Raw genomic sequence first — 16766 nt, 5'->3', positions numbered from 1 at the left:
TGGAAAGAGTGGGATTTAGATGGGCATTGACATCAATGCAAGGGGTAGAGCTTATCCTTAGCTATCCACCAATCTCTTATCCATCCAGCAATCTCAATATGACATTTGTTGGGGTCAACATATCATGCGTGCCCCTAAGGCCTGAATACTTCATTCTTGGAGAAATGGGTTTTGTAACATCGGTAAGTAATGAAGAATGAAAAAAAAAATATTAGGGCAAATTTAATTGCAAAAAAGTTCATTCTGCCACCATAGAACTTAGAAGTAGAGATTGGGTCACAGGCCTAAATCTGTATTTAAAAAAAAAAAAAACAACCTAGCATTTAAATTAATGGATGAGTAGAAAAAAAAAATCATGAAACTTTGTTTTGCCTTCTGGGAATGTGTGATGAACCAGCTAATGTACATTCCTTTCCTGGAGCAATATTTTACTGCTGTTACTTCTGTGGGGCTAAATCCTCAAAGGAGTGGTTTTCAAAGGCACTAGCGTAGTTAGGGGCCTAGTCCATGGCAGTGCCTGACGGTGATGTTGAAAATCTCCCCTGTAATGCTAAGGGTTTCTCAGGGAGTCTCCTGGAATCTGGCTCTATCTCCCGGAGGCTACTGAAGCCAATCCAGGAGATTTTAGCCCACTTAAAGTCCAGTGGTGCAGCAGGGCTAAGGCAGGCCCCTGCCCCTGGCCCCGCACTGCTACCAGAACCAGCCAACGCATCCCTGCAGCCCCAGGGAGTGGAGAGGGTACAGGGAGTCTCTGCACACTGCCCCTGCCTGCAAGCACCACCCCCACAGTCCCCATTGGCCAGGAACTGTGGCCAATGGGAGCTGCGGGGGCAGTGCTTGTAGGCAGGGGCAGCACTCAGAGCCCCCTGCGCCCTCCTCCCCCGGGACGTGCTGGGTGCTTTCACAAGCGGTGTGGGGCCAGGGCAGGCAGGGAGCCTGCCTTAGCTCTGTTGCGCTGGCAACTAGAAGCCACCCGAGGTAAGCACCGCCTGGCTGGAGCCCGCACCCCTCACCCCCTCCTGCACCCATACTCCCTATCAGAGACCCCATCCCCTGCCTCAGCCCTGAACCCCCTCCCACACCCAGACTCCCTCCCAGAGCCTGCACTCTGCACCCCCTCCTGCACGCCAATCCCCTGCCCCAGCCCTGAGCCCCTCCTGCACCCAGACGCCCTCCTAGAGCCTGCACCCTGCACCCCCTCCTGTACCCAGGGTGCTCAGCTCGGAGCCAGCTCCTACACTCCGAACCCCTCAGCCCCAGCCCAGAGCCAAAACCGCTCCCGCAACCCAACCCCCTACCCCAGCATGGTGAAAGTGAGGGAGGGATGGGGGATAGAGTGAGCAGGGATGGGGCCTCGGAGAAGGGGCGGGGCAGGGATGGGGCCTCGGAGAAGGGGCGGGGCAGGGCCGCAGGGCAAAGGTGTTTGGGTTTGTGTGATTAGATAGTTGGCAACCCTAGTAATACTTCGGCCCTGATGCTGCAATAATCTCTACACAAGTGGTCTCCTCTCTCCAAACATTCACACACCCACACCCCTTTGTCCAAAATCCCAGTGATCCCTATGGATTTGTCCAGTGCTCATTGTAATATTCTGGCCTCATTTTTCATTCAGTCCTCTGATCAAACTTCCAATGACAATAGTGGGAGTTCTGCCCAAGTAAGGACAGAAGCTCTGAGTTGGCAAAACAGTTAAGCACGTGCTTTGCTGAATTGGGACCCAACTGGATAAGTGTTGCAAGATTCACCATTTTGGATTTGTGCATCTATATGATTTATTATTTTCTTGGTTGTAACCTAACTTTCTTCCCTTTGATCATAGAAAAAATATATAAATTATACATTGAAAAAAACAAATAATTAGATTCAAATTATCTCCCCCACAAAAGCATAGCTCTTCATTATCCTTATAAAGCACTGCATAATACTCTCAAAAAGGTAATACAGCAACCCAAACTGCATTAACCATCTGGAAACGTTGACTTGAATCTAAATAACAGGCTATTGAACTGAAAGGCATAAATGTTAACAATATCAGAAAGAATCCTAAGGTGTAAATACAATAATGAATGTCAGAATTAAAAAGGGCCCCCACATCAGTGCAAAACCTAAAGATCCATGCTATTTGGAGCAGATTTATAGGAGAAAATAATTCCTTAATGAACCTTAATCCTATTAACAGCATTGTCAGCTTCAGTCTGTAATTGAAAAGACGTTTTCATCTATGAGAGGTATGATTTGTTGACAACTTTTGCCTCTCCACAGTAGTCAGCATATCACCTATTTCCAAGATAAGATCTGTCTTTACTGCATGTTTTTAATACAGTGAACTGGATTCAGTTTAATAATTTATTTTTTACCCAACACTGGGCTTGACCTCAGTTGAATATTTCTTACCCACACACATGGTCCTGTTGAAGTCTCAAATTTGTAGGATTAGGCCTCAAAAAGAAGGTGAAACTAAGAGATATCTCATGAGTTGCATTTAAAAAGCTCATCTGGGGAAAGTTCCTGTTATCCTAACTTAGGTTATGACCTCCAAAATTGTGTATTAAATAGTGTGTCATTTGAAACGTCATCTATATGGGACTGTTAGGCTAGTCTGAGCAATTGATATAAATGTACAGCTAACCTGAGATATTTTATCAGCCAAGGTAATTCAAAAATCAACCATGAAATGCCAGTAACAATAGGAAATTATTTTAAAGATGATCAACAATGAAAACAACATTAGGTCTACTATTGTTTCTTTAAGATGTATTCAGAGAGCCTTTTTTTTTTTTTTAGAAAGAGGCTGAATGAGAAGTTGCTGCTTGTTACTTACATTAGAAAGACAGGTCTTGTCTCTTGGTTTTCTTCGAAGACTTAATGGATGACTGGAGAACTGTGAGGACTATGTTATTAGAGAAAGCATGCAAGGTGGAAACCTTGATAATGTGTGAGGGGAAGTGATTCTTATTCAAACTGTTTAAAATGTGGTTGTCTGACACCTGTCTAATTCAATGGACTGAATAAGAGTTTAAAGAAAAGCTCTTTTGGTAAAAATTCTATAGCTTCCCACTTCAACTGAAGGATGAGAAAGTTCCAGATTTATATGTCTGGCTCCTCTAAGAAAGACTTTGAGCAAAATAGAGAAGATGGGACTTGGCTTTCCTAATATTTATAAGGTAAAACAACAAAATTAAAGCACCTAGCATGATGAGACCCCAGTCCTGGTTGGGGGGTTCTGGGTGCTAAGATATAAATATTTAATAATAATGATGATGCACTTTGGGACTGCATGCACAGAGGAGCCAAGAAACATAGAGGTGATTGCCCCTCTCTGCACAGAAAAAGAAAGCATAATGGTAAGGGAACTAATCAGTAATCAGCAAAGCATTCTCTGCGAGATATGGGAAGAGCACAGCTCTCTGCCTTAAACATTGCATTTGGAGACCTGATTCATCTCTACCTAACTTCAGTGTTATGCTGGTGTAATAGTGGAATAACAGTGTGGATTCAACACCTTGACTGGTAAGCTTTGTTATACCTGTAGATATGTTTCTGTGTTCTGCCTACTGTGATTTGTCTAAAAAAAATAGATTGAAAATTCAAAGACATTGGTGAGACTAACATTTTAATTTTAAATTATTACCAAATCTGATTCTAAAAAAATTTGTGCATGTGACCTATCTCTGAATTTGACACCTGAGCCGCACCTGAGATGTCAATTTTCAATGTTATGTTCCAGTATTTGATTTATAGCTGTTAGTTAGACAGAGATGGTATTGCATTATTATTTTTAATAAGTCACAGCCAGGGATAGAATCCAGCATACTGAGTCCTGTGCGAAATCAAGAGATAGCCATAGCTTTGCTTCTGTTGGACTTCTGTATCAGATAGGGTTTGTTTTTAAATGTAGGCCTAGACTGTGTTCTGCTTTACACCAGTGTAAATCAAACTAACATGATTATCTTTTTGTCATAGTGGTGCCTAGTGGCTCAACTTGAGATCCCGTTGCACTGAGCTGCACTGTACAGACATACAGTAAGAGACTATCTCTACCCTGCAAAGTTCTCAGTCTAAATAGATGAGAGACAGAGTAGGAAAGGATAATGGAGATGAGGTGACAACCTGCCCAAGATTAGTGGTAGAGCTGGGAACAGAGCCCGGGTGTCCTGAGTCCCAGTCCAGTGCCTTATTTACTGGCATCTCTAGCACTACCAACGGCAAAAGTCTTCATGAAGTCTGGATTTACACTGTCGTAACTGGGATCAAAATATGGTTTGGAGTCGTCATCATCCATCCCCCTTATCCACTGGTGCAAGGTGCACCCTGTCTCCTTACTTCCTTATATTTAACCCCTCCCCCCACCCCAAAAAAGGGGCCATTCTTTCTCTGTTTAGCAGTCAGTTTCTCTCCACTTTGTAATAAAATCAGAATGTACCCTGTTCTTCATCTCTCTCTGGGAGTATAATCTATGCTCCGAAAAGTCAACTGGTTTATTTTCACCTTGGACGGTGCTGCTTCTTGGTTCCCACCAAAAGTGAAAGTAAGCCTGGCTTCCCCAGGGGCCAATTTAAAGGGCCTGGGGCTCCCAGCCCTTTAAATTGCCTCCAGAGCCCCACTGCTATTTAAAGGGCCCTGGGCTTTAAAGGCTCCCCTACTTCTACCGCCCCGGCCCTTTAAATAGCCTCCAGAGCCCTGGGCTGCTGCTGCTACCCTGGGGGGGGGCACTTACCTTACAGGGTGGGCTGGGGCTGGCTCTGACCCCCTCAACCCTGCCCCTGCCACCCTAGGCCCCACCCCTTCCGGGGGCCAGGGCTGGCCCAAGCGTACCGATAAGTCTTACTTTCACCCCTGGTTCTCACCTGTGTTGTGCTAATGAATGCCCAATAATAAGACCGTGGAATGGAATTTTTAGCTCTGATTTTTTGTGTTTATCTCTTGCACATTTAAAGCCCAGACTGGCATACTTAAATCAGTAGCTCTACATCTCACTGCTTATTGTGCCCAGGTCATTTGGAGGTGGCTAGAAAATCTGCTTTCTTGTTGCCTTACCAAAAAAAAAAAAAAAAAAAAAGCCAGGTAAGGGGGAGAAGATGACATCTCTCTAGCTGTACATGAATGGCTTATAGCTTCTTTAAAAAGAAGGTATGAGATGGCAGTGAGGAACCAGGTGGAAAAATTGCAGGAAAAATTTTAGGAGATCTGGGCAAAATGTCAGAATGAAATGGTCAAGGGAGAGGGAAAGAATTGTGGGACTTTGTCAGTTTCTTGAATTTTTGTCATGAATATTTTTAGAAGTGAAACGTAAATCCCCCTCTCCCCATCCCCCCCGGCAGCTTTTATGTAAGACTTTGCAAAATATCATTCTAAACACCATCTGGTCTGCAGCTGAAATGTACAGTATAATCTAATCTCCCACTTTCACTGTCCATTGACATTGCTTTGGCAGATTCCTGGTTGCTGTAAAGAGTCTCAGTCATTGCCATTTGAAGGAAAAAGTTTACAGATATCATCCATATAACGGGCTCATTATAAAATGATGCACTTACATTCTCCTTTTTTTAAAAAAAAAAGTTCAAAAAGGAATACATTCTCCTCTTACAATGCATGAGGAACAAAAGAAACATAATTAATTATATGCAGCCTCATAATCCCTAAATACTTTTTTGTATTTTGGAGCCAGACTATCACTGACTCAATTTAATAACTGCACTATTCTGAAAATAAGTGATTTGCTAAACATTACGCTGCATGCTACATAATCTCTTTCTGCCTCATAGATATTGTCAAAGCACAAAGAGAAACTTTCCTGAGGAGAATTTGGAACACTGAGTTTTCAGAGAACTGTCTGTACAAAACATATACTGTACTTTCTTACAAGGCCAAATCCTTTGTCTGCAGGCCCTGACCTAGTAGAACAGATGTAACTCCACTGTAGAAAGAGGAGTACGATTTGGGGATTCCATGCAGGCTCCACACACCAGTTGTGCACCATGGATCTCTACAGGGGTGGGAGGTGAGATCTTTCTCCATTGCTAAGGGAGTTAGTTGGGGAGAAGGGCTAGTGGATCCATAAAGCTGCTAGGCATTCTTCTCCACAAAAGTGAGAGTGCACTGCGCACAGTGTAACTGCCATCCTGAGGCTACAGCAGTGCCATAGTGCCTAGGGTTGCAGAATTGCTTCCCCTCGGTGCACCATGGCAATCCCAGCACACAGCCACGGCCCTAATGAAGTCAGATTTTGCAGGCAATTTTCATTGTAGGTGCGGATTCACTCTAATTGGAATTGCCATCTGCCCATTGCAAAGCCCTGAAACAACCCTGAATTCTGTTCAGTGTCACCATATCCAAATACTGCTGTACATTAGGCACAGGCAAATCACATGATAAAATGATAAATCTAAATGTAGTCTGTTGCTTAATGATATTGAGGCGATCGTTTGGCTCCTGTATGGATTAGTCTGTGATCTTTCATCCCTTTGGCTTTGATTTTAAATAGAGTTGATCAGACTGAATGGTTAGACTAGATGATTGCTAATTACAGATGTATAAGGTCCACAATCAGGGCTCTGGCTTAGAGCAGATGCTGCTTTAAAGGAACTAGGCTAAGGCAAAATGGTGGCTAATGTACTCTATACTCTCAGAAGTGCACGTCCTCAAGCGAATGTTGAAAAGCACTTGCAGAGTCACGTAGAAAGTAGAGTGTGATTCATCAGTAGACCACAAGCCTTCAAGTAACATTATGCTTTCCTCAGTGAAAAATAATATTTAAGTCTGTGCTCTCCTCAGCAATGAAAACAATATTTCCACCTATCTACCTTGGGATTTTATACTGGTAATAAATGTATTACAAAGGATATTTTAATGTTTTTTCCAGCAGGCTCTGAAATGAATTTGATATTAAGGCCAGGACTTTCAAAATGGGGTGCTAAAGTTGGCCACCTAATTCTGTATATAGGCACCTGAATAATAGAACTGATTTTTTTTAAGTGTTGGGAACCAGCTAGCCCCCACTGAAAATTTTGGTCTGATTTTCGAATAGAACAAATCCCTTATTATGTCTATCAGGCTTACGCAAATCAATAAAATCCAGATATCTAAACTAAATTTCCATTAAACAGTCAAAGTAGGAAAACTGGAACTGGAACTCTGAGAAGCTGCCTCGAAAGGAAGGTTGAGGTTTATATTCTTCTTAGTTTACCATTGGTAGTCTGTTCCCTACTAGAATTCTTGGCATGATTAGCAGTCCAGGATCTTTAGTCCTGGGATTTTGGTTCAACCCCATCATCGACCATGGTAGTGGTGGGCCAAGTGAGTACTGTGCATGTCTGGATTTAATATACGGTAATTCATTATGTAGTAGTGTTAATGTATTTATTGCTACAGTTCTAAAGGTTGGGAAATCTATGGCTGACTGGTTAATGTGAGTTTGTCTAATTTGTAGGGTAACTTTTGTTATCTGAAGTCTGCCCTCATCCACCTATACTACTGGTTGGGAAGAACCTCAAGAAGAGAAACTCCTTTTGTAGCAAAAGTTTCCTTATTAATGCATTGTTAACTCTATAAAGAATATTTATTATAATATTGTTGCTGTCTTCAACAGATCAAGTGGTAGCAAATCCTATTCCTATTGTTTCTTGCAAGCAGCCGCGGGATGGCATCTTGATTTTATTTGCATCATATTAACTCTGGTATTGCCCAGGCTATTTTAACAGTATATGAAAAAAATCAGATTTGAGGTAAACAAAGCTATCAAATATACTGTCACGTGGAAACCTGTAACAGTAAATAATGATTAAGCAGTCGGGTAAGCCAATCTGACTTCCCTTGCTATAGAACTGAGACTGAATGTCCACTGCACATGTGCATTCTTGCATTCATTCTTACATTGATTCATTCATACAGTCATTCGGATACCGGAACCCTCTCATTCTCTGAAACACCTCCTGCTGACTGCATTACTGCTTATTCAGATTGGGCCTTAGCCACTGTCATGCTTCATTTTGGAGATATAATGAGGCATTAATGCTTATCTTTGATGTGTGAACTGTGTCAAAATATCCTGCTCTTATGAATGCTGGACCCATCAGAATTCACCATAAAATTTGAACAAAATGGCCATTGTTTGAAAAATTGACATCGTCCCATTGGCAGGGCTTTTCAGCAGGCAAGCAGGAAACAAGCGTGTATAGTATTTGCTGCATTTTGCTCCCTTTAATTGCTTAACTAGTTCCTTCCCTTGCCTCTCGTTTGCATTCTCAGACTCATGCCCAGCTTCCATCCTCTCTTTTGTTGTCTAAGTCCTCCCATTACTTCACTTAACAATGCTGCAGCCAGTGCTTTGATTATGCACAATACAGCCCCTCACTTTCAGCATGTCATAGACAGACGCTGACTGGAGACCTACATATAGTTTCTGTTTTGTATGTTTGGTTTAAGGAAGATGGAGAAGAATTTGTCCAGTTATTTTATCCTATAAAGAATCTCATACCACACTCGTCACTGTAGTATGTGAGCACCTTCTCATGCTAACACACTTTTTTGAGGAGCCTTTGGTGGAAGAAGTTTTGTTCTTAAGGCTTGTTTACCCCGATTAACTCCATGTATGGACATTCTTATTCCAGCATAAGAGTACCGTGTTCCTGTTTAGCAAACACTTAAACTCCACGTGTTGACAATCCCTAAAATTCCTTATTAGCCACCAGATTCCTTTTAAAGTTAGTTAATAAATGGGGCCTTTCAGAAGTTAGCACTCGCTACATATTATTTACACTAATACTCTGACACACCACTCTAGCAATGAGAAGGGTTTTGAAAGTGGGTATAAATGTAATTTGCTCCCATGTTAAGACCCTTTATGTTGTTAGAGAGACGTAAAAGGGTCTTAGTGTAAAACTGAACAGGGCCAAATTCCAAACCCTCCTACACCAAATAACGAACATTGCCTTCAGGTAGCACTACCTTCTTTTTAAGGTTGCAGAATAGTTTCCATTCTACTGCACTGTTTTCATATGCTTCTGTCTTCCAAAACTTTTGCCATTTGAAATGATATATATCTTTATGGTGATTTTTTTGTACAATTTAAGCAGAACCTCTTTAACCTACTTTTCGGTGAATAGAATATTTTAAAAAGCAACAAAAATCTTCCCATTGTCAATAAATTCTAGCCACATGGGAAGAGAAGGGATTTAAAAATACTTTGTGGAACTAATAAGATATATGTACTGAACATCACCTCAATCACATTATTGTGTGCTTAGATACTTTCTCCCAGATCTCTATTGTATTTTGGCTACTTAGATTGTAAACTCTACAAGATCTCTCTTCTCACGTGCTTGTAAAGTACCTAGCACAATTTTAGCTGCTATATAAATTATCCGTGGGAACTAGCTAGGGGTTATGGAATAGTGGTAGATAGCTGAGGCTTAGGACAGGAGAGTCTTGATCATGACCCATAGGCCTGTTCCTTCCATTGTATTTCAACAGAACAAAGTACGTGTACAGTGTGAGAGTTTGCCCTCCAAACCACCCTTTAATACAAAAGATGGTTAATCAATGAAGTAGTACAATTAAAACCAGGCACTGTTACCTGGGGTTATCTGAACCCAAAGCTATGCTAACTAATCTCTGTTTTCCAGATGGGGGACAAAGCACCCTCATCCGATAAATGATTGGTACATATAAGAATGCTTCCACTAAAAAAAAAAAAAAAAAAAAAACACCCTTGTTCTGACTGAGTACAAAACACACATCAAAAATAGCAGTAGTCTAGAGAGCACCGCAAAGATAGCTACCCAAAGTCTGAGGTGCTGTCAAGTGGCGGCAGCAGGTCTCCAGTGGCCAGCCGTCCTCCTTGCCAGTGGGGACATTGTTGTCAGTCAGTTTGCTCATAGAAAATCCAAACTTCTCCAAAATGCACACTCCTAACTAATCTTTTTTAAGTAGCTCAAAACAAAGCATAACTCAAAGTAACTTCTAATAGACTAACAATTTCCCTAGCAACAGCAAAAAAATCCCTCATAATTTCTACTTATCAGCAAAGAAACTTACTTACAAATACAGGCACCTAGACCAAGGTCAGCTGTTCTTGTTATAACTGCAGCTGTGCAGATGTTTTTGTTCTGTCTGCCAAGGCTAAATTCTTCTTGACTATGTGGTGTTCCTGTTTCCAGCTTATGATTGCTGGGTATACAAGGTGGCTGCAATAATATCTAGGCAGAGGTGAAAGTAAGCTGGTATAGTCCGGTACAGCGTACCGGCAAGAGCCAGCATACCGGACCGGACCGGACCGGCTTCCCCAGGCTGGCGCTTTAAAGGGCCTGGGGCTTCCCGCAGCGGCCGGAGCCCCTGGCCATTTAAATCGCTGCCGGAGACCTGCCACCACTACCCCAGGAGCTCTGGCAGGGCGCTCGGGCAGTGCTTTAAAGGGCCCAGGGCTCCGGCCGCTGCAGGGAGCCCCAGACCCCGCTGCCGGAGCCCCTGGGGTAGCGGTGGCAGGGCTCCAGTGGCCCTTTAAAGGGCCTGGAGCTCCAGCCGCTGCAGGGAGCCCCAGGCCCTTTAAAGTGCCACCCGAACCCCGCAGCGGCCGGAACACCGGGGTAGCAGCAGCAGGGCTCCAGTGGTGATTTAAAGGGCCGGGGCTCTGCTGCGGTAGTGGCGGCCGGAGCCCGGGGCCCTTTAAATTGCCCCTGAGCCCCGGGGCTCCCAGCTGCCTCTGCAGCTGGTAGCTCTGGGGGTGATTTAAAGGCCCCGGGGCTCCCAGCCACAGCCGCAGCCCTGGGGCCTTTAAATCTGGATTTAAAGGGCCCGGGTATTTAAAGGCCCCACCTCTTCTGGTCAAGGCCACGCCCCCTTGCTCAGGACTCTGGAGCACCGGTAAGTCCTTTAAGTTACTTTCGCCCCTGTATCCGGGTTATGTTAAGTCCAGTTCTCTTGTAACCGGACCATTAGCCTGGTATTATAAATAGAACACTGTTTGACTCTAGGCATAATATATGTAATTTAGTAGCTCAGATTCATGCTTTTTAAAATAATTGCTGATTATTTTACTTCTCTGTATCAAGCTTACTCCCCATATTCTGATTTAGTGGAAACATAAGAACAGCCATACTAGGTCAGACCAGAGGTCCATCTAGCCCAGTGCTTTTCAAACTTTTTTTCTGGTAACCTAGTTAAAGAAAATTGTTGATGCCCACAACCCAACAGAGCAGGGGATGTTTGGGGTGTGGGAGGGACTCAGGGATGGGTCAGAGGTTTGGGGTACAGGGGTGAGGGCTGTGGCGTGGGGCTGGAAGTGAGGGGTTCAGGGTTTTGGGGGAGGCTCTGGGCTGGGGCAGGGGGTTGGGGTGCAGAAGGGGGTCAAGGCTCTGGGCTCGGGGTGCAGGCTCTGGGGTGGGGCCGGGGATGAGGGGTTTGGGGTGCAGGAAGGGGTTCTGGGTTTGGGGGGGCTCAGGGCTGGGGCAAGGGATTGGGGCACGAGGTTGGGGTGCAGGCTTACCTCGGGCGGCTCCCAGTCAGTGGCGCAGTGGGGGTGCTAAGGCAGGCTTCCTGCCTTTCCTGGCACCACAGACTGCACTGTGCCCCAGAAGTGGCCAGTGCCAGCAGGCATGGTCCCCCCCTGCTCCCATTGGCTGGGAAGTGGGGAGCTGGTGCTAGGGGTGGGGGCAGCACGCGGAGCCCTGTGGACCCCCAACTAGGAGCCGGAGCTGCTGCTGGCTGCTTCCAGGGTGAAGCACGGTGTTGGAACAGGTAGGGACTAGCCTGCCTTAGCCGGGCAGCACCGCTGATGAGACTTTTAACGACCCAGTCGGTGCTGTTGACCAGAGCGGCCGTGACCCAGTGCTTTGCGTTCCGCTCTGGTCTAGCCCAGTATCCTGTATTCCAACAGTGGCCAATGCCGGGTGTCCCAGAGGGAATGAACAGAACAGGTAAACATCAAGTGATCCATCCCCTGTCGCCCATTCCCAGCTTCTGGCAAACAGAGGCTAGGGACACCATCTCTGCCCATCCTGGCTAATAGCAACTGATGGACCTATCCTCCATTAATTTATCTAGGTCTTTTTTGAACCTTGTTATAGTCTTGGCCTTCACAACATCCTCTGGCAAAGAGTTCTACAGTTTGACTGTACATTGTGTGAAGAAATACTTCCAATATATCTTTTTTGAGATGGGGCGACCACATCTGCATGCAGAATTCAAGATGTAGGTATACCATGGATTTATATAGAGGCAATATGATATTTTCTGTCTTATTATCTATCCCTTTCTTAATGATGCCCAACATTCTGTTTGCTTTTTTGACTGCTGCAGCACATTGAATGGGTGTTTCCAGAGAACTATCCACAATGACTCCAAGATCTCTTTCTTGAGTGGTAACAGCTAATTTAGCCCATGTCATTTATTTGTATAGTTGGGATTATGCTTTCCAATCTGCATTACTTTGCATTTATCAACATTGAATTTCATCTGCTATTTTGTCGCCCAGTCACCCAGTTTTGAGAGATCCTTTAGTAGTTCTTTGCAGTCTGCCTAGAACTATCTTGAGTAGTTTTGTATCTGCAAATTTTGCCACTTCACTGTTTACCCCTTTTTCCAGATCATCTATGAATATGTTGAATAGGACTGGTCCCAGTACAGACTCCTGAGGGACACCAATATTTACCTCTCTCGATTCTGAAAACTGACCATTTATTCCTAACCTTTGTTTCCTATCTTTTAACCAGTTACCAGTCCATGAGAGGACCTTCCCTCTTATCCCATGACTGCTTACTTTGCTTGAGAGCCTTTGCTGAGGGACCTTGTTAAAGGCTTTCTGAAAATCTAAGAACACTATATCCACAGGATCCCCCTTGTCCACATGCTTGTTGACCTCCTCAAAGAATTGCAGTAGATTGGTGAGGCATTATTTCCCTTTACAGAAACCATGTTGACTCTTCCTCAACAAGTTATGTTAATCTATGTGTCTAACAATTTTGTTCTTTATTATAGTTTCAACCAGTTTGCCTGGTACTGACGTCTGACTTACCGGCCTGTAATTGCCTGGATCACCTCTGCAGCCCTTTTAAAAAACTGGCGTCACATTACCTCCAGTCATTTGGTACAGAAGCTAATTTAAATGTTAGGTTACATACTACAGTTAATAGTTCTGCAATTTCACATTTGAGTTCCTTCAGAACTCTTGAGAGAATACCATCTGGTCCTGGTGACTTATTACTGTTTAGTTTATCAATTTGTTCCTCTAATGACACCTCAATCTGGGACAGTTCCTCAGATTTGTCCCCTAAAAAGAGTGGCTCAGGTTTGGGAATCTCCCTCGCATCCTCAACCGTGAAGACTGATGCAAAGAATTCATGTAGTTTCTCCACAATGGCCTTATCATCCTTGAATGCTCCTTTAGCATCTCAGTCGTCCAGTGGCCCCACTGTTTGTTTAGCAGGCTTCCTGCTTCTGATGTACTTAAAAAAATTTTTGCTATTACTTTTTGAGTCTTTGGCTAGCTGTTCTTCAAATTCTTTTTTAGTCTTCCTAATTATATTTTTACACTTCATTTGCCAGAGTTTATGCTCCTTTCTATTTCCCTCACTAGGATTTAACTTCTGCATTTTAAAGGATGCCTTTTTTGCCTCTCCCTGCTTCTTTTACTTCGTTGTTTAGCCACTGTGGCTCTTTTTTGGTTCTTTGTTTTTTAATTTGGCGTATACATTTAAGTTGAGCCTCTATTATGGTGTCTTTAAAAAGTTTCCATGAATCTTGCAGGGATTTTACTTTTGGTGCTGTACTTTTTAATTTCTGTTTAACTAACCTCCTCATTTTTGTGTCGTTCCCCTTTCTGAAATTAAATGCTACAGTGTTGGGCCGCTGTGGTGTTTTCCCCACCACAGGGATGTTAAATTTAATTATATTATGGTCACTATTGCCAAGTAGTCCAGCTGTATTCACCTCTTGGACTGATCATGTGCTCCACTTAGGACTAAATCAAGAATTGCCTCTCCTCTGGTGGGTTCCAGGACTAGCTGGTCCAAGAGTCAGTCATTTAAGGTGTCAAGAAACTTTATCTCTGCATCCCATCCTGAGGTGACATGTACCCAGTCCATATGGGGATAGTTGAAATCCCCCATTATTATTGAGTTTTTTTTATTTTAATAGCCTCTCTAATCTCCCTGAGCATTTCACAGTCACTATCACCATCCTGGTCAGGTGGTCAGTAATATATCCCTACTGTGATATTCTTATTATATGAGCATGGAATTATTATCCATAAAGATTCTATGGTACAGTTTGGTTCATTTAAGATTTTTTTACTTCATTTGATTCTATGCTTACTTTCACATATAGTGCCACTCCCCCACCAGCATGACCTGTTCTGCCCTTCTGATATATTTTGTACCCTAGTATGACTGTGTCCCACTGATTATCCTCATTCCACCAAGTTTCTGTAATGCCTATTATATCAATATCCTCATTTAATACAAGGCACTCTAGTTTACCCATCTTATTATTTAGACTTCTAGCATTGGCATATAAGCACTTAAAAATGTGTCCCTTTTTAGCTGTCTGCCATTACATGATGTAACTGAATGAGACTTTTTTCATTGGACTGTTTCTCATCAGATCCTACCCGTATTTTATCATCTTCCATCCTCTCCTTACTAGGACACAGGGAATATCCATTTATAAATACTCCCCCTAAAGGATGTCTCTGTCTGAACCACGTGCTCCTCCGCACCTGTCTATTTTCCCCAGAGAATTGATTGTATGGTAACTGCAGATATCGTTTACAGCTTGGAAAGAAACAGATCAGAAAAAGTGACTTACTGAGTTTCTAATTTGCGGGTAGGGATGTGGCAGCCCAGCATAACATTACAATGGCCAAATTCTAAAAGGGCAATCCCCACCCTCAGCCCGACCACCGCCACCATTCCTTTGATCGGAGGTCTTTTCCAACGGTCCGAGGAAATCCATTTTTTTCCAGCTTTCACTTACACTGTGCAAACTGACACATTGGCTTTGTTTTCAGGATCTAATAGATATTCTGTCAGCGTTCCGACAAAAAAAACAACAGCAGCACAATTTCGCTAAAGCTAATGCCTTCTGGACCACCTGTACAATCGACTTCTTAGCCTCAAAAATATTGCTTCATGTCATCTGTAGGTCACAGCTGAAAGAATAAGCTTCCAGAAGTGAGTTTATACTGCAGGTTAGGTCCGGGAGTTGCAACAGGTTGATTTTGATGTTGTTGTTCGTTGTTTATGTAGCTACATCACACACACAGAGTACCAACTTGTCACACAATTAATAGTGATGACCAAGATTTTCAAAAGTGTCAGGTGATTCTGAGTACCTCCATTTTTGGCAGTGTTGTTTGAAACACCCTAAAGGAACCTGATTTTCAGAGGACATGTGCTCACCACTTTCTGAAAATCAGACCTCTTAATGGTTTCCCAGGCTGGGCACCCAAATTCACTTGTTGTGTCTAAAAATCACCTTCAATAGCTGATAGATCAGGTTCTATATTAGCAAAGGCAGTGTGCTGTCATAATGGAATGGACTATATTTGTTTTTCCTCACAGAGTGAAATGGATGAGAACCAGATACAAATGGCTGGTGATGATGTGGATTTACCAGAAGACCTTCAGAAAATGGTGGCAGAAGATCAAGTAGAAGAAGAAGACAAGGAGTCTATCCTTGGACAGTTACAGAACATTCAGAATATGGATATAGACACTATTAAAGAAAAAGCTCAAGCCACTTTCACTGAAATAAAGCAAGCAGCTGAACAGAAATGTTGTGTCATGTAAAAGAGAAACCAGGGCTTGAGAGTTTTTTGCAAACCATATGAATTTAATACTGTATCATGGGAGTTGCTGCACGGTACAAGCAAAATTGATGGAATGCCATATAGTTCCAAAGCAGTGTGTGTACATATGAGAGAGCGAGAGAGAGAGAGACTTCTAAACCTCCAGATTTAAATCAATGTAGGAGATGTACCTGCTTAAATCACACTAACCTAGAGCTGGTCAGCATTTTTCAAACAAAAAATTTTTCCATGGAAAAATGGCATTTTCCAAAACAACATTTTTCATGAAAAATTGTCAAATTATTTTTTGCAAAAAGTGCTGCCTTTTCCCCAAAATTTTTTATTGAAAAGATCAAAAAGCGTATCAGAATGGTTTTCAATTTTTGAACCAGAAATTGGGTCTTTGGTAAATGAAAAATGTCCATAACCACTGTGATATTGTTTTCAGAAAAAATAAATCATGAAAAAAATGTTAAAAATGAAAATTGGGTCCGTTTCAAACACTTCAGAACAAAAATAATGTTGAAATTTTGACACATTTTGCAAAACTAGACTTCCCTTTTTTGACCAGCTCTATGCTAAGCATAAAAAAAAATCCTGAAATGTATAACACTGCATCTTAGGACAAATGCTTTATGGATTTAGAACTTGCAGTAGATGCTGCACAATCACACGGCTCTGAGTGAATATAGTGATTTTTGTGGTGAGTCAAAGATAGGTGGCTAGCACTAGAGCCAGGAATAATGAATAATGCAAACTTCCTCCAATTACTTTAACTGCTCCTCAGTCCTGAACTACAACACAAACTTACTCTTACAGTAGTGGGTCTCTCCTGGACTGCCATTTGTGCCAAATGATGTGGGTTTCTGATGTTGATAAATATCCAGCATAGGCTAAACTGAGATAACCAAATTTATTTTATTTAATACTTATTCTACAGGTGAAAGATGCTGTAGAAATGCAAAGTATTATCATTGTTATTAGA

The 16766-nt window shown here is 42.7% G+C and overlaps 1 protein-coding gene across 1 annotated transcript in view; it reads left to right on the top strand.

The window, feature by feature from the left end:
• Positions 1 to 16120, top strand: part of CPLX4 (complexin 4) — a 32859-nt gene extending 16739 nt beyond the window's left edge. Inside the window, exon 3 of the mRNA XM_074953907.1 lies at positions 15555 to 16120. Coding sequence (XP_074810008.1) covers positions 15555 to 15782 — 228 coding nt within the window. The 3' untranslated portion in view covers positions 15783 to 16120. The remainder of the gene's footprint in view (positions 1 to 15554) is intronic.
• The last annotated feature ends 646 nt before the right edge of the window (positions 16121 to 16766 follow it).

Source organism: Natator depressus, chromosome 5 (genome assembly GCF_965152275.1).
Source record: "Natator depressus isolate rNatDep1 chromosome 5, rNatDep2.hap1, whole genome shotgun sequence".
Taxonomy (NCBI): domain Eukaryota; kingdom Metazoa; phylum Chordata; order Testudines; family Cheloniidae; genus Natator; species Natator depressus.
The sequence above is the reverse complement of the archived record's forward strand: the minus strand, read 5'-3'. Positions and strand labels throughout refer to the sequence as shown.